Below are 25,560 nucleotides of genomic sequence, written 5' to 3' on the forward strand. Positions count from 1 at the left end.
ACATAGGTTGAAAATAGTTCATGGACAATTAACTTCCTTAAAACCTGTGAATTTTATTTTTAAATTGAAGAACCATGGTTTTGTCAATAACCGAGTTGACAGTAGTGCCTACATATACTAACAACTGTCCGTGCTGACAAGACAGAATGACAGATATCAATAAATAAATCTCTGTTCTATCCATAAATGTGTCGTACTGAACTTCTAACCAGTTTATAACGCATGTGACACATATTCCTCATACATTTATGCCCTGCTCCTCTCAGGTGTAATTCAACACATATGTTTATATTCAGAATGGTTGGAGACCTACATCTGTAACTGGTAAAAATGAGGATGTGCTATAGAGATTGGATAAGTGGATTAGGGGTACAGGTGTACCCAAATACACACCCTTGTTATTAACATAGTGCTCTACTTTCATTTCACTAATAAGTGTAACATTTCCTGCACTTACTGAGTAATTACGACAAGCAGTAATCGTAAAGAACTTACCCTTTCCTATTAATGCAGTTATTCAAATGAATCAAACCAGGCCATACCTGTACATAGTGCTAACACATATTATTAAGGAAACATTATCATTTGTTATCTGTCACTTACTGCAGTACATTTGTATTATTGGTTAGACCCTACTTTCAATTTACTAATATATAACATTGGACTACTCTGTGCCCAAGAGACTGTTGGAGAAATAGGTATGTCAGTTAGAATTATAATAATTTCCAATAACGATATGTACAACTCCTAGATCCTAGATTTCATCTTGATCTTATCAGGAAAATGATGCAAACACTGAAAGGAAATTCCTTCCATTGTACTTAATTATTTAGCATGGTAAAATTGCTAAATGGAGTATGAAACCAGTACTACTCAAACAGCCATCTGGTTATAGTTGATTTCTATTGAAACAAGAGGTCACAAGGGCCTGGAGATTATTACACAGGCTATAGCTGTAGGGGCTAGAGAAAGCTCAGAGAGGGTTGGTACAGATCCATATGGTACTGACCACAGCCCTGGAGAGAAAACCAGAACACTTATGTATTTATACAGGAGTGTATTGAATTCTCCAGGGCAGGCCTTATTAATAAAACATCAGGACATCATAATGATCAATTTCCACCATTTACTGGACCAATTGTGGGCTGTCAGTCAGGTGGAGGGACTAAATGGCTAGAACCTCCAGCCTAGCAGTACATAGATGCAGGACTGCTTTTCATCATATATGTAGAGATTAATAAGTGACCATGTGGTGAACAAGGGCCTCTAATCTTGCACGGGAATGAGAGGCACATTATCATGTCATCATGTACATATTGTTACAGAGGGAACAGCTCTGTATTGGTATACAGTCTGTGTACAATAATATACAGGACACCATCGGGACAGGAGGGAGGGGGGGGGGGAAGGGAGGAAAGGTCCTGGTATTTTACTGATAGACAACATGCACATAATCTAGACAGCTAAAGCATGCAAGGGAAATCATACACCTACATACATACATCCTAGCTGATATATTACTCTCAAGTATGAGACAAGGAGAGGAGGGGGGACCTACAACATTAGCACAAAACAGGTATAGCACCTGCTAATGAGTATTTACCACCACAAATTTATACATAATTAATGTGTTTGTCAAACATACACCATCCTGCCAACCACCAATTAAAACCCTTCTTTCCAATTATCTACCAATCCAGAAAAGATCTACTGAGATTTACCTCCCATGGAAATTCAAAGGATAATTCCTGAAAATTCAATATTATTTGTACATACTTAAAAATATTCTGTTGCTTGAAATTATCTGTTGCTTGAAATTAATCAATTTTTTCATAAAATATCTAGTTCCAGTGAATAGATGTTTTTGCTTCTTCTAAAACTAAAAAATCCATAGAAAAATTGTCAACCTTAAATTTGTTTTCCAACTAGACCAATGACCTTTGAGAATACTATCCTGCTGAATACCTTTAACTTTTGAAGCTCTATCACACCTACATACTGAAACCACTCTATGTCAGTGTTGTAATCACAATCCCAAACCATTAAACATTGGCAAGCCCTGTTCATAAACATACAGGTTAAGATAAACTAAACTATATAGCTTCAGGTTGTTCTGAACCACATCTCTGCCTACCTATCTAGGATAAACAACAATTTCTAAGTAAGCTAATTCCACTAAGGTATACCTGTACATCATAGCCCCAAGGGTTTTTTCACACTACACAATGCAGTAAAATGCAGTACCATAATTAAAGACGGAGCCTTTATCATCTTTATATTGAGGGTCAATTGAAAAAAAAAAGTTGATTATAAAATGATGACATCCTTAGGCTTGCCATTTCACAAAATAAGATATGTTGCTAATTAAATGTCCATTTATTTCATAGAAACTGATAAATATGCAACAGTTACTTAATTAAGACCACCACTTAAAAAATGCATGGACAATCTTCTAAAACATTGGCGAACTTCTCCAAATACATCTAGAATCTTAACTTACCGTGTAGGTTTTAGTCTCAAACATCTTGACGAGGTGCCGTACAGAGTTCCTGGACCCTGTTCGTACCAGGGCCACCAAGCTGTGTTCCCGCTTTCGGGGAATATTTTCCTTAGGGGTTGTTGACTTAACATCTTGAGACTTAGATCTGCGGACACGGAATCGAGAGCGAGATCTACTCCGTCCTTCTCGACCTCCAGATTCTGGACTATCCGGAAGGTCCTCTGCAAATCCCACCTTCTTTTTGCCTTTGCTCGGCATTTTATCCTTCATCCAGGCAGTGTGATTTTACCACTTAATAATCCCAGGCAAAACTACAGCAGAATCATATTGGGGTCCTCATCATTCCTAAATAGGTTTTAAACAGAACTGCTGTCGTGCTTTCATTGTACAAGCTATGCTGATTGCAATCATAATGTTACAAGTGCAAAAGACTGTCATACAATAGTCTTATTGTCAAGATAACAAACATCCTGATCACACGCCCCTCATAAAAGGCAGTATTACTCAAGTCGTCATGAATGAAAAAGACCACACTTCCCCGTCATGAACCGGTGAATTGTAGTTAAGCATAGGCATAAGTTTGGAATGTCAGATTTGTGACAGTCCACTTGATTTTTGGAAGCACAAGGTATGACTTCATCCCGTTATAAGTATACACAAGTCTATGGACACAAGGACGTCATAATCTCTTACAACTTCCTCCTTCAGAAGAAAAGCATACACATTTATTTATAACCTGCTTAAGAGATTTCATATTTAAATTTTCGCCGAAAATATCATCAAAAATGAATGTTTCTTTTGTTCCTGACACATTCATAAAGAATTTCTTTTGTTTGCGTATTAGCGACTATCAAATTTCACTAAATCAGTAATAAGTTTAAATAAATACTTGACCATTTCCATATAAGCATGTGTGATCAAAGTTAAAATTACTTCTGGCTTATATTAACTTGTCACGAACATTAAATTGCCTTTCGTGGACCGGATATATGAAACTTCTGTATTGAAAGGACCTATTTCCTGCACACATTTACAATATTACATATATATTTGTGGATACAACATCTATACCTTACAACAAGAACCTGACATTTGCGAACTATGAATAATTAAAGGGAAAAAAGACCAAAAAATTCATGTATGATTCTGCATAAATAGTACATATCTAGTATACTAACAGCAAAATTTGAATAGAACCCTTGAAAAAAACTGTGACAACATTACACAAGCTATTTCAAGGCCAGATTCCAGTCATAATTTCTACATAGAAGTACATACAACAGACAGAAAGATAGCAATCTCTCACATTGTCAAGATTGTAGATCATGAATAGATCCCTCCACCCAGCACATATTCTGAGTAACCTAATATATAATTACTTGTAGAAGCTAGGACAAAACTTGATCTTATTTGTTCTCCAATAAGGTGTGAATCTGATAATTAACGAGATACAACACCTGAGTAGCTTATCACGACAAGCAGAATTAACCGTTGTCAGACTCATGCAGATCTAGAGTACAGTACCCTTTTAAGCTTCCATGTGCTTAGGGAATTGAATTCTATTTTCCAGCAGAGGCTTAAAATCGAAGAGTACATTAAATTAATTACCAACAAAAATCTAATGAAATCCTCCATGAAAACACAATAGATAGACTGTCTGTCCCTTACTCCTCTCACATCGATAAATCACACAAAGTGTTAAATCTTACAGTCCTTACCACAGTTTGATTACATTCCAATCCAATCTGTCCATACATTGGATTCTTACCTGAGAACAAACCCCTCTATCCTGGGGGAATTACCTGGTAGACAGGTAGGTTATCATACTAGTATTGACCTGAGAGGAGTAGAAGTCCGTGGTGTGTATGTGTATGCCGCTCCAGCAATCATCCACACCGCCAACACTCAAACATGCCATTCATCTCCATTGGCAAACAAATCATCTGTGACACTTCTTCAAACACGCATATCTGGTCAATGAATGTAGAAAATCCTCTCCAATCCTATTTGTCTTAGCGTGTACAGGTAAATTATAAACATCTACGTAACACTCTATTCTACACCATAAAGAATTAATTACCTGGAATCCTTGAAAAAATCAATATACCATTCAAATGGTGATCCGTCCTCGTCTCCAAAGCATTCCAAAGTATTAAGTTCAATATGATTTAAATTCTAAATGGTTCACACCAATATAAATACCTGTGTGTGTGTCACAGGCTTATAAATATAACTAAAGTCACATATTTCTCATGGTCCATTGTACTTGAGCTATCTCATTCAGGTATCCAACACGTTTTATTGTGAGATCCTGTTAGGATGTGAAATTGTTAGGTTATAGCCCAGAGTTTACAGGCTACCTGTTAAAATCACTCAAAAAAATATGTATTTTCTCAACTGCCTGGAGCATGTCTATTACACAGCCATGGCAAAAACACTTAAATTCCTCACCACTCAATACTTCATCTATAAGCAAAACAATGTGTCCGTGCTTGGAATTGTCATATAACTTCCATGCTTATTCCTTACATCACTGTCGCTGTATCTCTGTCGGCACCTCCACTACTTCAATTATCACTGCTGCTATGACATAATTTCCAGTCAACTCCTCGACTTCATCACGAAAACACGATTATTTCATTTCTCTTGTTTAACTGAACACATATCAGTTGGCCTTGTTAGATGATTTACATTGAAGAGCTACCCTTCACCAACCCGAAACTTCAGTCAGGTATGCTGGAGGTAAACCCTCCTCTACCTACAGCTCCCCACACTGTGTAAAGAGCCAGCTACACACAAATCTCCACATCTCCACTCTTTCTCAGTACATGTGAGATATCATCACCTTGTCAGCTGATTCCTCCCCTACACCAGTCTATCACTTGTCCAGAAGTCTGACAGTTTGATCATACTTCCCTTTATTCTCGGCACAATACACTATAAAATATATACATCAAGCTTATCTGACCTCCTGTAGAAGTTTGAACCTGTAATTTTTTTTCTGTTTACAAACGGAAAGTATGAAGCCACAGTAACTACCCTTCCTTCCTAAGGCTAGGAAAGTGTGAGGTTCACTCAGATTTACTGTCAGTCAAAAGAGCCACCTTGTATTATTTTCCGGTACATTCCATGAGATGGTACCAGTAGGGAGGATACCTGATCCAGTCTGTACATATCACTGATACCTTTGACAGTACTATTCCTCGGCAGTGTCACTCCGCCCCCAGCCTCAGAACCACTCTATATTTAATTAGACCAACTCCTGACAATGGCGAGCGTGAGTTTGATATATTACGACCAATCAATGTCCCCTTGTGTCTCATGTAACTAAAGATCAGTTCACCTAATTGTATAAAGCCTGATGAAGGCTCCTGCATGCCTTCTGTGGTAAAATCACCATTCCAATACTCAACAGTCTTTAACTAAAGAATGCCTGTAAATGATTGTAATATATCGCCAGTCAACAAACACACGTCATCCGTCAAAAAATATTCTGTTCTCCTTTAATCAGTAAAATACCAGTAATACATCTATGTGTGTATTGCATATTACATATATAAATATTGGTATAAATACATCTATATGCATATTGTATATTATATATACCGATATTGGCATAGATTATAAAGATTATTGTATACATATACGTATATATACATATATCGACAAGATATATTCATTACTTTGTGATTTCAATGATATGTGGAATTTCATCAAATCAATAATTTATTTACACAGAGACGTGTTGTCTGAATACTAGCAGGTGTATTATTCGACAACAACAAACACCTTTAAAAGCTTCTGTAATTCATATTGCATCTATTGTATCTTGTACCTGAAAATTGAATTCTAGATTCTAAAAGTCAATAGAATAAATACCTGTTTCAAATGGCATATAGTAAAACTATTAATTTTCCATTTACAGAAAATTTAAAGCATATGAGATTTCACAATTTCTATAACATGTGAAAAAAAACAAATGAAAAACAAGTCTGTGAATATCCGATTTTTCTATGTTACAAAAGGTTGATTTTCAAGCTAATAAATCAATAGATATTTCTATGTTATATATAAAAAAGGATGACAGGTGGCTGGTAACATAAAACTGATCTGGAAGTATAGCATGTGTTAAGTAAAATGATCCTCCGGACTACAGCTACATATCAATATAACCATACATTTAGTGCATGTCATCAATGAGTACACACAACATGCACAGGCCTGGTCCTAATTACTGATATTCTCAAATTCAACACGATTTCACTCAAGTTCATTTACCATGACAACATATGTGGTTTCTTGTGCTTCAGAGATTTTTTTTTTTTTTTTAATTTAAGTTCTATGGAAATATGAAATAGTGCCTAAGTGTAATCAGTGCTGACTACAATGCTGGTTGTGTAATACCAGTTCTCGTGATGTTGAGTTTTCTGTACAAATTAATGTTCTATCTGCCTCCAAATATAAACTAAAAAAGGTGAAAAATAGTTATCTGCCCTTTGATGATTTGCCGATAGCATGTACATTGAAGTACATTTTATCATCTGTGCTATACTGTAAATATAATATGCAGAGTTATCTGCCCTTTATATTCTGTGTCTAAGTCTTGTTTGACCAGTTGACCTTTACAAGTCAAATCAATAAGTGAGCAGGACAGTCCCTACCACATGAAATGTCACTGGTCACTGAGAAATGGCTCTGGTGTGGGATGGATTTTGTTCCCCGAGGACAAATTGACAGCTACAAGTAAATGACAGAAAGTGACCTTTGCATAAAGGTCAAATCATCCAGAGCTAAAGACAGTTGTCCCGTTGCATTATTTGTCATTCATCATCACATGAATCCAACATATTGAGAATGTTCCATTCATGAAATAAAATGTAAAGGAATGTTTTGACAGACCTAATCTCCAAGGGATATATAGAGGTTTGATATACAAATATATCTTATGGCTAGTGTATATATAGCTAGAATCTATATATCAGTTATTTCATATGTAGGTATCAAGGTGAGTTTATCTTGTATGACGAAAACCACAGAACACCCTATCTCTATGAATCCATATCTTCCTGAACAGAAACCAAAAATTCTGAAGTTATCTCACTGCCAAAAACTAAAACCTCGTCCATTTTAATGGTATCCTGTTCATCATTTAAGAATCACCTTTCAGACGACCTGTTACAGGGTTTCGCCCAGGTTTCCAGGTCACCGGAGGGTTATTATTATATACAACATCCTCCCTTTATTACTAGTCTGACTCCATTAGACTAGCAGCAGGGCCTTTTGGGTAAACACTTTGGAGCCTGTGGTATATACAACAGGTCCTTTCCCCCAATAGACACCACAAGATATTGCTTTACACTGGGAGTTAGCTGTTATTATCATACATATATAGTAATGTTTTCTTAGCAAAATTACAAGAAAGAAAAGTTTGTACAAAATAACACTAAGCCAGATTTAAAAGAATGACAAGACACAAATATGCAAGGCACAATTAGTCCTAAAAATTCAATTAACACTGACTATGAAATACAGAACTTATATATCAGAGCACAAAAGTTTAAATACTGTATTAATCTAAAATGAACATCAACCAATATTTCAAAACACTACCTCAATAAAATACCAAGGTACATTGATGGGACAGTCAATGTCATTTGAAGAAATTTATGAAACATGAAATGGAGTAAGTGTAATGACTTATATGTAGAAAGATTTGTCAAGCATATCAGACAGGGTCCTTTCAAGGTTGAGATAATAAACTCTAGTTTAAGGAAGAAAGACATTAGTATCCCTAAGATAATACATGTATATACCTGGAGAGGGTCAATGAGTACTAAGCAAAACTCAAAAAGAAATCCTTTGTTTTCTCCATATTTATTTTAATTTTACATAGAGTGGTCCAGCCTACTTATGACACTGGCTAAAAATTAACTAAAAATTGTCCCTTGCTTAAAACTCTCAGGCTTTTCCATGTAAAATAATGTAATTTGGATTGTTTAAACTAATACAAGCGAAAACATCAGGACCAGACATGTTAAAGTCAGTTCTGACTACGAACCAATTCTCATGGCCATTTCAAACAGGATATCTATATATATATATCAACTATTCCTTTCTTTATATGAAATAAGGCATAACAGAACAATTTCTTCTTTATATAATAAAATTACAATTGTCAGAGGAATTTCAAGACAGGCATCACTGACATTCAATCTAGCATTCTATCTCATTATCCAATGTTCTAGCACCTGTGTCACAATAACCTCTCACATTCCCATGCACCAATCAAATGGGGACCCTATTCCCCTTCATAAACACTTAACAAGAGAGGTATGAATTCTGTTTAGAATAAATATTAGATCATCTTCCTTCCTCTTTGTGTGACATATTGTGACAAGAGAGGAGATCAGTGGAAGTATAACATAATGGGCTCAATTGTAATTTTTGCCCTGAAGTAGGGAACCACCAAACAGGATCTGATACATCCTGTTTAGCTAGTACAGAAGGGATTGAGTGACTGTGGTTGTTGTATAACTTAATACATGTCAATATTTAGAACATAATTAAAATATAGGGGTTCATTTTTAAATACTTTAACACAAATGTCCTGTAAAATGTATGAAACAAATAGAAAAAACAAAATTCTTATGTCTTTCTCCAAAAGACAAGAACCACCTCATAGAAGTTATCAGATTGCTCGAACCATATACAAATTATTTTAAAAATTTCAGTATGTATCAAGAATTACTACTTTTCTTCATAAAACAGACAGAAAAGGCACTTGTAGATTTTAGATTTATATTTAAAATGGGTGAGTAAAAGACTGCTTTCCAATGATATCCATACATTTCAAACATAAAGAGGGTTAAATGCTTTCCTGATTTTATCTTCAAAGGGAGGTAATCATCTTCATCTTAGCATTCTGATTACATGGTTAGAACATTGACATGGAAGTTGAAGAACCTGCTTTTCCAGGCAATGACTAATTAAGTGACTGAAGGCTCGTCCATCATTAACCATTAGGCACTCAACCAAATATGGAGTCAGTTCTAAATGGGCACCCAAATCAATTACTCCATAACACTGCCAAATGTGCCCTTGCATTATTTAAACACAACAGACCAACCCTAATATCAACAGAGCCAGAGAAAATCAATTCATGTCAACTTGAATTTGACATCAGATTTCATACAAATGAAATTCAAAAAATAAATCAGCTAAATTTTGTCTAAAAGATCAATCACAGAAAAAAAAATCCAAATTCCATCACCGTTTAAATAATACTTTTCATTGGTCATTGAAAGCACAAGTCCTTGTTCATGTACACTAATTTACCACAATCAAATTGTATGCAATTATTCATTTCACATTCAACAAAACCCGATTTTAAAGCAGCAGCTGCAAATGTTTTATTTTTCTACTCCTAGCAATGAAACCAGAATATAGTTTGGCTAATTCCTCAAGCTACTGAAACAGGTACATTGCTAACATGTGCACAGAAATATCACAAATTCTCTGTTCACTTAAAACAAGCACATTTATTTTTCAATTTTTTATCCCCCCGCCCCCTCCATTATCTAACATGTTTCCAACCTTTCTCCCTCCATTATCTAGCATGCACCCCCCTCCCCCACCTTAATCTAGCATGTTTACCTAAAATATCTACGGATTAAATTTGTCTTGTCCTGTAATAAGGTTATATGGCGATGGGAAGATGTGGTGATACCTATGTTATATTTATATATCCTGTAGTCCCCCAACATCCCCACCTGTTCTGTGATAGCATGTGAAGGGAGCTTTTCACCTCTACCTGTGCATACACATTACCTGCATATACTATACCAGCAACATCACACCTGATTATCTAATAGAGGTTTAAATATCTTGCATCTTATCACAGTCGTCAGATATTTTTAACCAAAAAAATGTCAGATTCTTTTTATAGATTCACATATTTTCTTTCATTTCTTCAATATCTGATAAACAACGTCCATGGTTGCACTGCAAACGCTGATAGCAAAAGTGCCATTTATCTTTAAAAAGTATATTTGCCACAGTACTGTATATGTGATACACAGACCATATATCTCACCAAGTATAACCCCATGCTATGGATGAGCCAATCCCCCATATCATGAGTTCCACAGTTTTCAAAGTTGTGATTCAGAGTCATGCACAAGTGAAGATGCATGGGAGCAGAATATATTTTTCAAATATTTTTAAAAGCTCTGAATCTTTTGAATTGTCACCTCTTCATCATAAGACCTTTCAATAATGCTGACCCCAAGGGGGATAATTCTACATGACTGCAATACCAAAAACTACCAACACCCTTTTGGCCTAGATCATTCCTGTTGTAACATAGTTACATTGAAATGGTTTAGACAGGTGATCTCCCTAATGTTAGGTGTAGGGTCAATGATTGGTAGGCCACAACTGGTTTATTCTAAAAGCAAGATGCTGTCCAGTCATGTGCCAGCTATTTACTGTTTACATCAAGTTCAGGAGTGGAATACTTCCATATGGTCTTCAAAATCCATTCTATAGACATGGTGGAACATCTGTAAAGTCTACTTTTACTCATCATTAAGCTAGATCATATTGGTGTTTCCTCTTAATTGAGCTAACTATAAAATTCTATTCAAGATGTTAAGAGTCATACAGGATCCACAATGACAGGTTGGTTTTATATGTAACAGTACCCAATAAGACACAAAACCTCAATGACATCAATAACAGTGACAAAATGCCTCTCAACCTGCGTTAATGATCAAATCCTATATTTAGTTTAGATTCATTGATTTAACAACGAAAGTCACTGAAAACACAAAACATTTTCCATTGTACTTTCCTCTGGACATACATTAAAAGATGTGACCTTCCTCCTATGGTATAGATGAGAGGGCTCTCACACCCCATTTTGGGACTGGGGTCTGGGGCCCTTAGAATTGGGAAAAATAGCAGCGTTTTCCTTTGAATTGGGAAAACTTGGGGTCTAAATTGGGAAAAAAAGATACCATTTTGCATTGGGTATTTAGCCCCAAATCTGGCAGATCAAGAGCCCTGGATGACAACAGCTTTGAGAGTTGTACTGACTAAATATATAGTACTGCTGAAGCAGGTAATTAAAGAAAAGTTTAGGGATAAAAACTTAATTTTCCATATTTTAGTGGAATCACTTCCATTTTATATAATCTACAAATTCACATCACAGATGGGTATCAAAGCTGTTGTGGAGGAAATACTTTCCAATAAATAGCTAATGATACCCGTACATCTTTTTCTGATCACTTTTACACAGCAAAACACATTTATACATGTTCCCCTGAAGAAAGCATTGAAAGGAACATATGGAGGAGAAAGGAGACAACTCTCTCCTAAGGCAATTTTTCGAAGATCCTGCACCAATTCATCTCTCCATGTGGCCTGGAGACAAAATAACACTAAGACTTTCTAGCTATAACCCATCTGGTACATAATGTGATTGGAATTTTATCATATATAACTCAATAAAATACATTTAATTAAATTTGACATATCATTTTAATTCCACTGTCCCAAGAATAGGTTGACTTCAGACCTTATATCTAATATGACTGGTACAATATGTCTTTGAAACATCAATAGGAATAGTTCTTTGATATTTCTCTGTGTATTTGATCTTAAAATCAAGTTTTACAAGCAATCTACATGCACTAATCATACATACATTAAACATTTCCGAAATAAAATTTTGAGTTTAGATTATTTTTCTGAAAAGAAAAGAATGAATAGTTATGATTACACTACATGTTAACGGAATTCAAACAAGATCACTCAACATTTACAGCATCAGAGACACAATGTGTCAGATGAAAACTATGTACAAGTTAAATTTTTAACTAAAAGGAAATTGCAAACACTTGGGAGGCAATATTAGCTACTAGTTTTCCAATAAGTGACGTTAATATGCAAAGATCAAAGAAGAGACATCGATACTAGGCTATAGAAATTCCATTTAATGTGAACCAGCCCAGAAATTACAGGAGGGTATATATAATGTATAGGTAAGGTTGATAACAATCGGGTCACACTTACTTTCATGTACAGTAATTATATATACCTGTATTCCCTTTTACCTGGAACTTCCATAGACTGTGTATTATTAGCCGTAATGAAGATGCATCAATATAACTACCACAGACCAATGTACATGTAACATTTTAATTTGTAGACAAAATATCTATTAAAACTAAACTGAAGTTGAAACAGCTTCTCAATCTTGTGTAATGCTAAACAATCAAGATATATTACTGATATAATGTTTTCCATTTTCATGTCCTTGCAATTTCATGGCTGGGGGGCATATAATGTTACCCTTGTCTGTCATTCCATCATTTTTTGTTTTTGTTCAGATAGAACTATAATTTGGTATGAAGTTGTATGATTATATTATGCAGGTCAAGTTCTGATTTGGTCAATAATGGACAAAATCTACACAAATTATATATATTAAGAATTCTAAATAAATACAGAGGGAACATTAATTTCATGTCAACAAGAGGCCCATGAGCCTTAACCGTCATCTGACATAAAATACAAGATTTCAAATTTTGAACTTGAGAAGAAGTCGAAAATGTGTTTTCAAGATGGTGGCCATGTTGGATTTCAGACCAACCTGAAATTAACAAACAAAGATCATGTCACAATCATTTCCAGTAAGTTTCAGCTCAATGAGACATGTAGAACTTGAGAAGAAGTTGAAAATGTTTACGATGGACAACAGACGACAGACGACCTACGACGCTGGACAAAAGGCGATCACAATAGGTCATCAGACCCTTAGGTCAGTTGACCTAAAAATTATGACAATAACCTCCCCTTGGTTGCCCCTAGAGGCATTTGTGTCACTCTAATACATCTAGGCTCTGCTTCACTTTTTTACACCATGTAAATAATTTGTTTAAGATTTAACAAGAAATAATTAATTTCCACTTCTTACAAATATAGCCTAGGGGATGCTGTAGCAACACAATCACCTTTCCCCTGGACAGTCTGGTTTGGATTCCCAGACTAAAAATGAAAGCATATGAGGTCACCGGAGATTCCAGGCCAACAAGACTGATATATACTAGTTGATGAGACTAAATTCACATTTTATATACATTTGCATTTAAATTTCTGAATCAAAGTGACGCCAGGTATGGAACTTCATTGTACCAAAACTTTTCATTACATTGTGGCAGAGTAACTAAGCTGTTAATCAACACGTCTTTTTCACCAATAGTTCTACTTTCTGATGAATGCCTGCAGACAGTTAAAAGAGATGTGCAAAAAAAATGGACTTCCTGAATTATAAAACTGATAGATACTGAGAGGACCCTTTGTAATGTGTGCAAGCTGATCATGACTAGCCATACATATATGCATACCAGTTTTGTACACCCTGGTACATTTGAAACTATATCCCTACCCCTTGTACTATTTTAAAGAGAATAGCCTTGACATCTTCTTATACGTAACATGTAAGGAATTTTTTATTTCTGGATTTTAAGATACAGTGGTCATTTCTGAGAGAAACAGAGGGAAAGACAGATGGACAGACTTTCACATCACAGCAGTGCAATGATATAACTTTGTTATCATAACATACATCCAATAAAAACTACTGTGCATTAGGGTTAATCCTTTTGTAAATATTTCTGTAAAATTCATCACCTATCCTGACTGCTTATTAGTTTGTTATTGTTTGCTTACTGTAATCCTTGTGGGAACCATATAACCTCATTCCAGTGGATAATACTAGGTACAGAGCCAAACTGTTACTGGCACACTATAGGGTCATCAATGTTTACCTAGATACAAACTTGATCAAGATCATTTCCATCAGAACATCCCTCCCTAAGATTCCTGAACACCCCTCCCAAAGATTCTCCTGATCGCCCTCGACAGTTGTCAGCTGAAGATGAGAAAATAGACTGACAATGACAGTTGTTGATAGTGCTTAGCACAGCCATTACATTCCAAGCAAAAGTCGGCTAGTATCACCATGAGTTGTAGATATCTATACAACACGCAACACATTTCCTAACACAACAAACATTCTAAACCAATGATAACACTTTATAAGAAATATCTTAAAAACACACAGTTGTCAATTTTCGGAAAAATTTGTTAAGTTGAAAACTTTGTATCAATGAATGTAATTAATACATCCATACATGTATTTTATAATTTAATTATTAAGAAATCAGAATTCACCTTCCATTGATCACCAAGTCAAATGATTATATATATTTCTGGTTATGTGATCTACTAACAAAACTACATATATATGCTACCTTCTTATTTTTCATTTCTGACTAATTGTATTGATAACAGTATTTTAAGAAATGTGTCAAATATCTAACAATGAAACGCCCACTTTGAAGTTTAACACACAGTCTGTGCCCCATGATGAAATGATAACGCATAGCCTTGGATCCTGTGGAGTTTTATAATATAATTGATTTTTTCTCTGCTTTCTATCATCACTAATCAAGCATTAAAATCTGCTGATCTGGAGGTGATGAGAGGAAGTGGACGATCCTTCTCCTGTGGCCTATATCTCTTTCACTTAGCCTCCATACAACCCTACAAATCTACATACAACCTCTCCCTTAGGTACACTTCACAAAGCTCTCCACCTACAGAGAGACCACAGGCGAAAGTACAGCTGGACAGCTGGTTATATTTGCATGTCAATCAAACACAGAGTATCTGCTCTGTGGCTTACACCTAAAAAACCTAGGATAATGGGTATTGTACATCCATCACAGCAGCCGTACCAAACCATCTCCAAGGGTCAGCATTCTAGTTGGTTTCGTTAATCACTTCAACATATCATTGGTTACCATAAAGTACTCCGATCAATTACGGCAAAGCCCTAATTCTATCTGCTGTATATTTACACATATACCAAAGTCAGCATGTTTGTAGCTAACTTGATATGATTTTTACATCATATCTGATGAAAAATTATTTAGAGGTCACTGCTGAGCATTCACTATCAGTATCTCATCAAGGATACCTCAGATTTTCCAACATTTTTATGATGTCCGTGGGCGTTGTACATAATTATTGTTTGAACGTGTTGAATCAAATACATCGCCTTTTTTATTTTCACGGGAACATACGCACTCAGTGGTCACGGCTGTTTCCTCATTTCCAAACAGCAGAAAGTAAAGACAGTACAACAACATTTTTCTATGTACCTAACTACACATGAAATTAATACACTATAACCTATGATCATTTTGTCTTTATTTCTTGATTTATCAGGGATTCAACATCACATGTGGAAGTTGTGCCAGAAGAATGATACTTTACAGAGACAACAACTTCTGACATTGTAAGCTACACATCCGTTTCTTCCAACAGAAGCTAGTTCCTGCCAAGTTCATGCATTTAATGTGAGATAACTTGGAGGGAAAAGATGCCAACACACCAAAACATTTACAATATGAACAGGCTGTCAATATTTCATAATTTTTTGCCAAAAACAATATACTATGTAGATGAAATTCTTGCACACGATCAGTTTCTCAGATGTGTTAGATCTGTCAGTGTGTTCCCGTCAGGTTTGAACGTGGAATCTAGAGATTACTAGCATCATCTGTGCTTTGTGTTACTAAAATACTGTTGCAGTCAGTTTGTAATGGTTGGCTTGGTGTACAGCTGTAATGCACCACAGACTGTGCTGACCAGATCAAAGAAATCCACAGGCTAAATAATGCAGATTGTGCAGTAAAACAACCTGTACAGAAAAATCTTATGGAATCATGTATTACCTACTACAAATTATACATCAACCAATCTGTTGTACAAAATGGGCTTGTATATAGCTACATGATACCAAATATACCCTTTCTAATAGTAAAATTACTCATCAAAGCAATATCTACCTACATGTATTCAGGGTTCATTTTGTCCAGCCCCCTTGTGCCATTGGCCCACTTGTTACAGAAATGACCCTGCTTTATTTCATCAAAGGGACAAATTCACCCCTAAGTTGTAAATATGATCCAATATCTTCATCCAATACAGTCATTTCTAACACACCTTTCATCAACAGTCTGTAAAAGTCTTGGTGACTTGGACTTTGAATATATTCTAATAACCAAATAAACAAAAAGAAATCAGGAATATAACAGACCCTATTACATATATTAGCTATATCTGGAATTTGACTAGTTTCATTTTTATACCAAGCACTGATATAAGCGCACTGATGATCTAGACAGTCATAACAAAGGGCATGCTGCCTGGAACCAAAACAGTTGAAACTTCCTAAACTTCTACCTAATCAATGACCTATAACATCTTTTTCAAAAATGAAATGATGTTCATAAGGAACCCAAAAGACCAACGGAGGTCAGTGAAAATAAAAAATAAAGTCTACAGCGTTGAACTGAAAGCAATCCTGACAAGGGAAGCTAAGAATTTCTCTACGAAATTGAATGTTTTTGGAAAAATATTTTGCTTTAGTGCTTTTTTAAGTAATCATAGAGGTGCATGAATGGGGCATTTTAACCAGGTAGACTTGGCTAAAATTCATTTTGGCCCCTGGACCCAGTTGGGGGCTTTGTTGGCCCCCATACCCAAGGCCATATGGGTCATTGACTCATAACTTTTCATTTTGAAAATAACCCATGCATATTTATAAACAAAATATATCATTAATCAAGGGATATAACTCTGATAAGAATATCTATACATAAACCATGCAGGCTAGGGCATCTTTAGCTAAAGCAGAAACAATGATCACAATACAGTACAATCACAACAAATGTATCAATATCAACACATATTAAATTTCCATGTATAAAGTTTAGAACTGATATTATTATTAACTCATGTACAGAGTACAATTGTTGTGTACCATATGGTAAGAACAGACAAAGAATCAAAAATCACTGAAAAAACACTTCATCAAATAACTGGTATAGTTCAGGAACAATCTTTTATATCAAGATTGTACATAAAAGTTTAATTCTTGGTATAAAATGGTTTAAAGGCAATTTACATTTTGAAGGCTAAGTATGATGTGTCGTGTTCAGTATTAAATAGACACAAATAGAACAAAAAACAATATTCCAAAACATAAAATTCTAATGCATGCGTTTATTTCTTTTTAAATTCCCAAACGTATCTTTCCAGAATTCCTTTATATGAACAGCCTAAAGTTGCATTAGATATCTTAACTGCTATGCACATTCAATTATCTATTATGAAATCAGATCTTATTGTAATTAATATCTTTTTGGTGGAATGTATTTTGGGGTTTAAAATCAATAAGGCTACCTGTTTCAGCCAACTATAAAACATTGACAGTAACAACCCTACCAAATTTTGTTCATTACATTGGTATTTTGTGTATACATCTATTATCTATATATTACATATGTTATTTTTAAACACTATATACCTATCTCAATTCAAATTTGTAGTTCTGATAACTTACTCAAATAACATGTAGAACCCATCCTACAAGGTAAACATGTATCTTTATTAATTGGTTAACAGTTGCATAGCCCGGAATTCCTGAGATAAGGGAACTAACTCTATATTCTGGTAATTTATCAAATGCTATCACAGCAGAACAGGTTAACAGCAAAACTTTAAGCTTTGCTGATTAAGTGTGTGTTTATAAAGATCCAGATTTGATAGGAAACAGATCTAGAACTTGCTTTTTTTCCCTACAGTCTTTTTGGATTTTGATTTCCAACATACACACATGGAGGATAGATCATTGTACAGGTTTAATTGGAGGGATGATCGATATCAACTGCATGTATCTTAAGAGATGTACAAATCCATATGTATTTAACCAGGACATAAAGGCTATGTAAGTATGATACAACATCTGATCTACTTTACCAGGAAAATTAACGAATAGTTTATCACAGTTCCTCAAATTCTATAAATACATCACCCATCAAGTAGTCTTTTTGAACAAACTGATCAAAGCAGCAAAACCAGGCAAAAATACATAGACAAAGCAAAGAAACAGACAATATGAAAAGTTAAACAGACCTCTGTGAGGAATTAAAGATAAATTACTATCTTTGATATATGGTTATTTCACCCCTGAAACATATGCCACATATAAGAGTTTAATGACTGACAGGTTTACAGCATTTAAGTAAAGAAGTTGAAATTTTAAATCTGTTGTACCAAAAAATAGACTGATGGACTGACCAAAACATGAAGTAAAAGAATTTAAAAGGCAAGCCACTCATTATCCACTATACTGCTCTGTAAAAATGGTTCCATATCAAATTTAAGATATTTAAAGTATAAAGCTGTGCTGCACCCAAATATATCTAAACTATTGATATTGGTCACTGAAATGCTTGTCAGTACTAGCATTAAGATATCTGTAATGTTTGAAGTGTCAAAACAACCGAGATTTGCCAATATTCGTTCAATATGATTTTGTCACATCTAACCTATATCAACTGTCAAAATTACATATAGACTTGTACTGCAAAGCATTGATTGTTGTTCAGATTCCAGCTATGTGCTTATAAGGTACATCTGTAATCATCAGTATCTACAAACAAGGCATCAGGTAATTTTTACAAGCTGAAACTTACAAAGCATCAAAATACAAAGATATCTAGTAGTTTTCCCAAAGGGTACAATTTTAAGTGGATGAGCACCTAGTATGGTTCTATCAGACTCTAATTAAAGTTTGCAATCTTCTTACTGAAAAAGCCAACATCTTTAATGACAGAAAGAGTACATGACTTGGTGCTGAACTTTGAGCAATCAGCTCCATGTTGTATCATAAGATTTTGATTTTATCTATAAAGCAGAAGTTAAACCATTATAAAAGGTTTCTCCTCACTCATTTGGGAAAGAATTTCTTATCACATTTTGGGAAGAAAATTAATCAGTTAGTAAGGAGTAAACAATTCAGCCATATTATGAAATAAATCCAATTTGGAATGGAGTCCATAAATGGCCCCATAGAGCCCTAAGAAAAAGCTGTGGTACCACATTTAATTTTGTTTATTTACCTTAATTTTGATTATTTACCTTAAGCCCATCAGTACATAATATACAAAAATTCATACAGTCATTAGATTGATAGACATCACCTAAATAAGTCAATATTATAGCCAAACCAGTAAAAACCCTGACACTGCATTTGTACACAGAAGACAACAAGAGTGCTCTCCCTTTAGCTGACAGACTATATTCAATAATCAGAATAGTACACAGAATAAAAGAATACAAACAACTAAATTGATAATAAAATATTATATCTTTTATATATACATATATATATGTATAATAGCAAAAAGCATATTATTTGACAATAATTAAACAATCTCCCATTTGTTTCAGAGGGAAAGTTCCCATTAAAACTGTCTTTTCATTTGCAAAATATATTTCTAACAGTTTGGAAAGTTATTAAAACGTGATCCATTTTATATACATCTATATATATGTTTTTACATACAGCAAACAATTACACATGTATATGCTATTGCAGACAAAAAAAATTAAAAAATATTAACTTTGCTTTTTATCATTTTTTTTTTATTTATAAATTTATACACCTACAAATCCCACAGGCAAATAGAGACAGTGACATCCTCTACCTATACCTACAACGGGCTAATTCAAGAAATGACTCACTATACAAACATTGAAACAATGCTATAAATTATACAGCAGTCATATATAAATAGACCAAAATCACAGTCGTAATACTACACATACATAATGTACTATGTGAAGTTATAAACATTGATATAAATATTGATAACATTTTTATTTTCATTGAATTTAATTTATACTTATTATGAAGCCATCCATACTATATTTTTAAGAACATAAACTTGAATATTTCCTTAATTTACATTTTAATCTTAATTTTTTGCACCAATATTTAAATTATCCAGGACTTTTCTGTTCTATCTGATATTACCATCTGTTCTGCATATTGACGATATAGTTCTCAAAATGTATACAATCATATTTTTAAGACAATTTCTAAGACAAATACATACATATTTATAAAGACTAACATCGGCCTCCAATTCTTATAAGGAGGAAAACAAAATTCAGTTTTGTACGAAGAATGTTCTTTAACATGTGAAAGGACTGTCATTTTACGGCATATATATTCTGTTGTTGTATAATTAAAAGTTTCTGTCTTGAAATGAAGCAGATGGCAACACGTTGAATCATCACTGCCAACAGTTAAAACACCACTTCTTTTTAAATTTTCTGGTACACAATATGTCACATATCTATAATCTGGACTGTTCCAATTACTAAAAAATGTCTACAGTTCAGTGCCTTTTCATATAACGTTACTGCAAAATTGTATCACTTGCTCGAGAAAAAAACAAATAGGGGTTGTGATATTTATGTCAGTACATCACATACCTGGTACATGTGTACAGCAATAACAGAGTCATAATTCACAAAGAAGGTATAGAGTTTTCATGTTGGGAATACAAGCTTTAGAGACACAACAAAACAAGAAAAGCAGAATAATATTTGACAACTCAGATTTCAGTCATAAAGTATATTCAATTTCTAATTGATATATGCCTATGAAAGCATTTAATTAACTTTTCCAGACAAACGTGGATCAAATGAAATTCCAAATGAAGCTATTTCTGTTACTGCTAGCTCTGTCGATAACATTTAAACCTTGTTGTGAATGTATCATCATCCTCAAGATAAATGATACTTAATTCAATTTTTGTAAATCAAGTTAAGTAAATGTATGTGGGAGTGAAATCTGCTGTCTTCCTTATTTTTTTTTAAAAATTGAAATGGACTGATTGGTGTATAAAGAAGAAGATAAAGGTAAAATGTTTATGTCCACTTACAAAACTTTGTGTACTTAAATTTATGTGGTGAAATTGATAACCAGTTGAAAGTGTCCATTTCAGATTTCTGAACAACAAAAAACAGGTTAACCTACCAATACCTATAGCTGAAAAATGCACAAGTTGAATGTGCATATAGAATTGTTTGAGAGTTAAAGAAAAAAAGAATTAAGTATAACACTTGAAAGTTCAAACAATTTCTTGTTCACATTAGAAAAGAAAGTAGATAAGGTTCCTACATCTCAACATTCAACAATAACATTTTTGAAAATTAAAAGGAATATAATTATTCAATCTGATTACAATGCAGATCTTAATTTATCACTCTAATAATTTCTGATCTTAATGAACGGAAAGTAATGGAGTGGTAAATTAAGATATGTATTTTAATCAGATTGAATAATTTTGATATAATATATAGTTTCAAGTGCAGATTTCTATTTTGTGTATACATATTACATGCAATGCACAGATAAAAGAGCATTGTTTGCTGTATGTCTCCACCCCTACCAGTGGAAGTGGTGTGTGTATGTTTACTTTGTCTTATCGTGACACTAAACAGGTCATACACCACGATAAACGGATGTAAAATATGATACACTACATAAAGTTACAATTTTCAAGTTTTATAAAAATGCGACGACATATATGTTTTTCACATGTTGCAGTTTCACATCAAACAAGTGAAGTTGATCAGAGATAAGCATTGATGAGAGAAATCAGCTCTTGTGAAAAACAAATAATTGTTTATAATTTTTATCAAATATTGAAATAAATATTCAAATTTCAAATCTTAAACTGTCATTTTGAAAATATGAATAATTTTCCTAAGTAACAAATATCTACTATATCCCATGTTTATACACTGTTCAACACTCTCATACATAGAGGGGGAAAGAACTGACAGGCTGTCCTGCATGTTCATTAATGCCATGCATACAGATATCTTGTCATTTGTAGATGGATCATTATTTTTACACATTTACCTTTTAAACTCTGCTTATAGATTTGGAGTAACAAAAATGTTGGGGACTAATATTTGGAAGAATAGCAATTCCAGATCTCAATTACAAATGATTTTTAAAAGTACATCAACACTCTTTCCAACTTAAGTTTATGACATATATGACACAAAATGTCAGTCATGAATGACTAACTTTTCATATTTCACGATCAATTATCATATCTTAACACAAAACATGGATCAATGAACAGCTGTTTAATCCTTATTTCAACCTGAGATGTCAAACTTGAGGATATAATAACTATATCATCAGGATTGTTTCCAGGACTGTAATGGAGACCTGAGTCTTATACATCTTATTATTATTGGACCTGCAGATTTTTGCAGACAACACGAACATAAACATCTGTGGAATCTAGTGTGTCTTTGTCAATTATGATATTCTCTTTACAGGATGTAATCCATACGAAACCTCTGATACACTCCCACTTAACACCACAATTATTGGCGACTATATGATCCAACACAATAACAAAAGATAAGTTAGATAATGCATCAATGCATGACGGCATTATGAACATACTATATACATCATATTTAAACTTGTTGTTGAAGAGATAACAAAATATGTGTCACGCTCTATGTAACACTAACCTGCATATGTATACTGTGTACATTAGGTATTTAAAAGGTCGATACTTTTTTCCCCAATATAATGTACCAAATATATATACACACCTAACACTCTATAGCTTTAAATAACCAATGTAACTTTTTCATTGAAGTAATATTCATAAGATTGACTAAAATAAATTTAACCATAAAATCAGAGGCCTGAGATATTACTCTTCAGACAGTTCTCATCATAGTATATGCCTATTGCGTATGCGATTTTTACAGACGCTAATGATAAAATACACATCCCTGTCAAAACTATTGCTCTCCTTTCATGTTGCAATAGCTGACAGCTGTAGTAATCAGTGCAGACTGTAGTTGGGGTTGCTGCCATTGGTGACACACGTGTATGTTACGAGAATCTACATCTAACGCTGACGTTACATGGTACAGCGTCTGTATAGAACTGGATGATTCATGCACGCATGCATGCATGACAAAATTGTTCTGCATGTGTTGAAACTGGTTATTGTGACAACGCGCGATAACACAGAAAAACGAAACTTATTTCATTGTTTTTGGCTTCCAAAGATACGGGAAGTATGAAGCAAAAAGATATAACAATATGTAGGGCATATGTACACGAACAATAGCTTAAATATACACTGAACTTTAAATTTACTTCTGTAAACAATAACCACGGAATGAGTCAGGTGAGAAATGATTTTGAGGAGAACAGTTCGGATAGTGAAGACGAAATCTCGGTTCGATCCTGAAAGCATAGATATAACATACCTTGCGTTATGGATCCTCAAACCGCTACAAAATATTCAAGACATTGTTGATCAGCATTCGGACTATCTAGCTTGTAACAAATCTGGCCGCCATTCTCTTCACTTACTTCCGTTTATGCGCACGCTGCAAGTACCTGTGAGGGAAACCCCGGATGAGAGAATTTCTCAAGAGGTCCCACGGGCCTGTAATTATTCTGGGTATCGACAGACCGGTGTACCGAGTTAGAGAACACCTGCAAGCACCCAAATAAACTTTTGTTTCAAAACTGCCGAAGATGTGTTTTTATATATGATAGTATATGTAGCCAGCAAAGAAGAAAGTTCCATGAAATGCAAAATGTAGTAAAGTTTAATCATTCATGAGCAATAATACTTTGTAAGAGACACTTCTTTCTGATCAATCTGTTTCTACCACAATAATAGCACTGTAATATACCAACGTGAGCTTTGTTTACGATATCAGTTGGGATGTAATGATACTGATCCCTGGGGAAATGCCGCTGAATGTGCTAAACTGACAATGTCAGAAAACACGTGGTCCTTATTAATACATGTAACTTAAAAATACCAAAAGTAATGAATAGGTTTGTTATCTACAAAGTAATAAGTTGATTGGGAATCATACAGCAATACAAATAAAAAAAGTCACATATCATGAATTTCTTTTCATTTCCACTTGTCAGTCAGCCAGTCTATTCAGAAAGGGATTTTTCCAGTCTATATATATATCTGAAACACTGTACATCGTTTTTCTTTACTCATTATAAATAGATACAACGACACATCAACTAGATCAGTATCTAAACAAGTCGGGATATTTTTTTTTTTTTAAGTGAATCATTAAGGTCTTCCTCGTTGAAGGCAGAAACCATTTAAAAAATATTAAATAACTTTCAATATTCATAACGGTTTTTAATCACAACCCCATTTTTCCGGAGGATTATAGAATGGCGAGGCACGTTACTACCTGGTAGGTTTGATCTGATGTCAGGGTCGAGGGATTCAAAGCACGGCTCAGTCTAGTCAGAGAGACACAAATAGGTGTTTTAACACAATCAGCCAGTGACTGCGCATTTTTACTTCTAATTAATTAAAACTTGCAAGCTATTTTTCTTTCGCGGTTTTCGTTTGTCTTTAAGACTCATCGCTTCGTTCTTTCACATGGTCGAATTGCGAACACCAGCAGGATGGTTGAGGGACAGTGCATAACTCAATGGAAGTGTCTAGTATACAAGCAGTTCCTTTTTAGAAGTTGAACTGACCACACACGAAATTCTTTCTCAGAAAAAAATAACTTTGAAAAAATAATAAGGAATCCAGGAATCGATACATAAATTTCCATTTTTTTCCTTAAAAAATCGTCGCCGTGTGGACATGGTGGCAAGTTCAGTTTTAAAAAAAATTATGTTAGCATGATTAATATTTGTCAAATAATTTTAACCCGTTTACACAATCGTGAAATTTAAGGACAAGGTCTTTACTAGCTGTTTTCGTAAGCTCTATTTTAGAGGCAACCTCGTATGATAACATCGAGAGACCATGGGTAGGTAGAACAAAGTCTTTTGGAAGATCTAACCACCAGACATTTTAACAGGAAATTTAAATCGTCCATTTTTATGACTGAAATTCAAATTAAACTATGTAAGTTGTCTTTTTAGGTAGTTGATGCCGCGTTTGTTACAGATTGTAATAGAATTTACATGTTGATCTACATTGAAAGTAGATAAGTTTACATTCTTGCTGGTTAGTACAATGTATCTATCGTTGTATATAATACATATGTACTAATTTGTATCATCCATCCTCAGAAAC

At 34.2% G+C, this 25,560-nt stretch overlaps 1 protein-coding gene across 3 annotated transcripts in view; it reads right to left on the bottom strand.

Moving 5' to 3' along the window:
• LOC132558410 (FERM domain-containing protein 4A-like) overlaps positions 1 to 23,768 on the bottom strand; it is a 111,603-nt gene extending 87,835 nt beyond the window's left edge. The window contains exons 1-2 of one of the 3 annotated variants that reach the window (XM_060222967.1): positions 4,581 to 5,290; positions 2,501 to 3,202 (exon numbers count right to left, since the gene is read on the bottom strand). In XM_060222967.1, coding sequence (XP_060078950.1) covers positions 2,501 to 2,770 — 270 coding nt within the window. In that variant the 5' untranslated portion in view covers positions 2,771 to 3,202; positions 4,581 to 5,290. Of the gene's footprint in view, positions 1 to 2,500; positions 3,203 to 4,268; positions 5,291 to 23,749 lie in introns of those variants that run through there. The other 2 variants (XM_060222966.1, XM_060222969.1) reach the window with 2 other exon arrangements.
• Between the last annotated feature and the right edge of the window lie 1,792 nt (positions 23,769 to 25,560).

This window comes from Ylistrum balloti, unplaced genomic scaffold, assembly GCF_031769215.1.
Source record: "Ylistrum balloti isolate Yb309-2 unplaced genomic scaffold, AGI_CSIRO_Ybal_v1 Utg370790, whole genome shotgun sequence".
In the NCBI taxonomy this organism is placed as follows: Eukaryota; Metazoa; Mollusca; class Bivalvia; order Pectinida; family Pectinidae; genus Ylistrum; species Ylistrum balloti.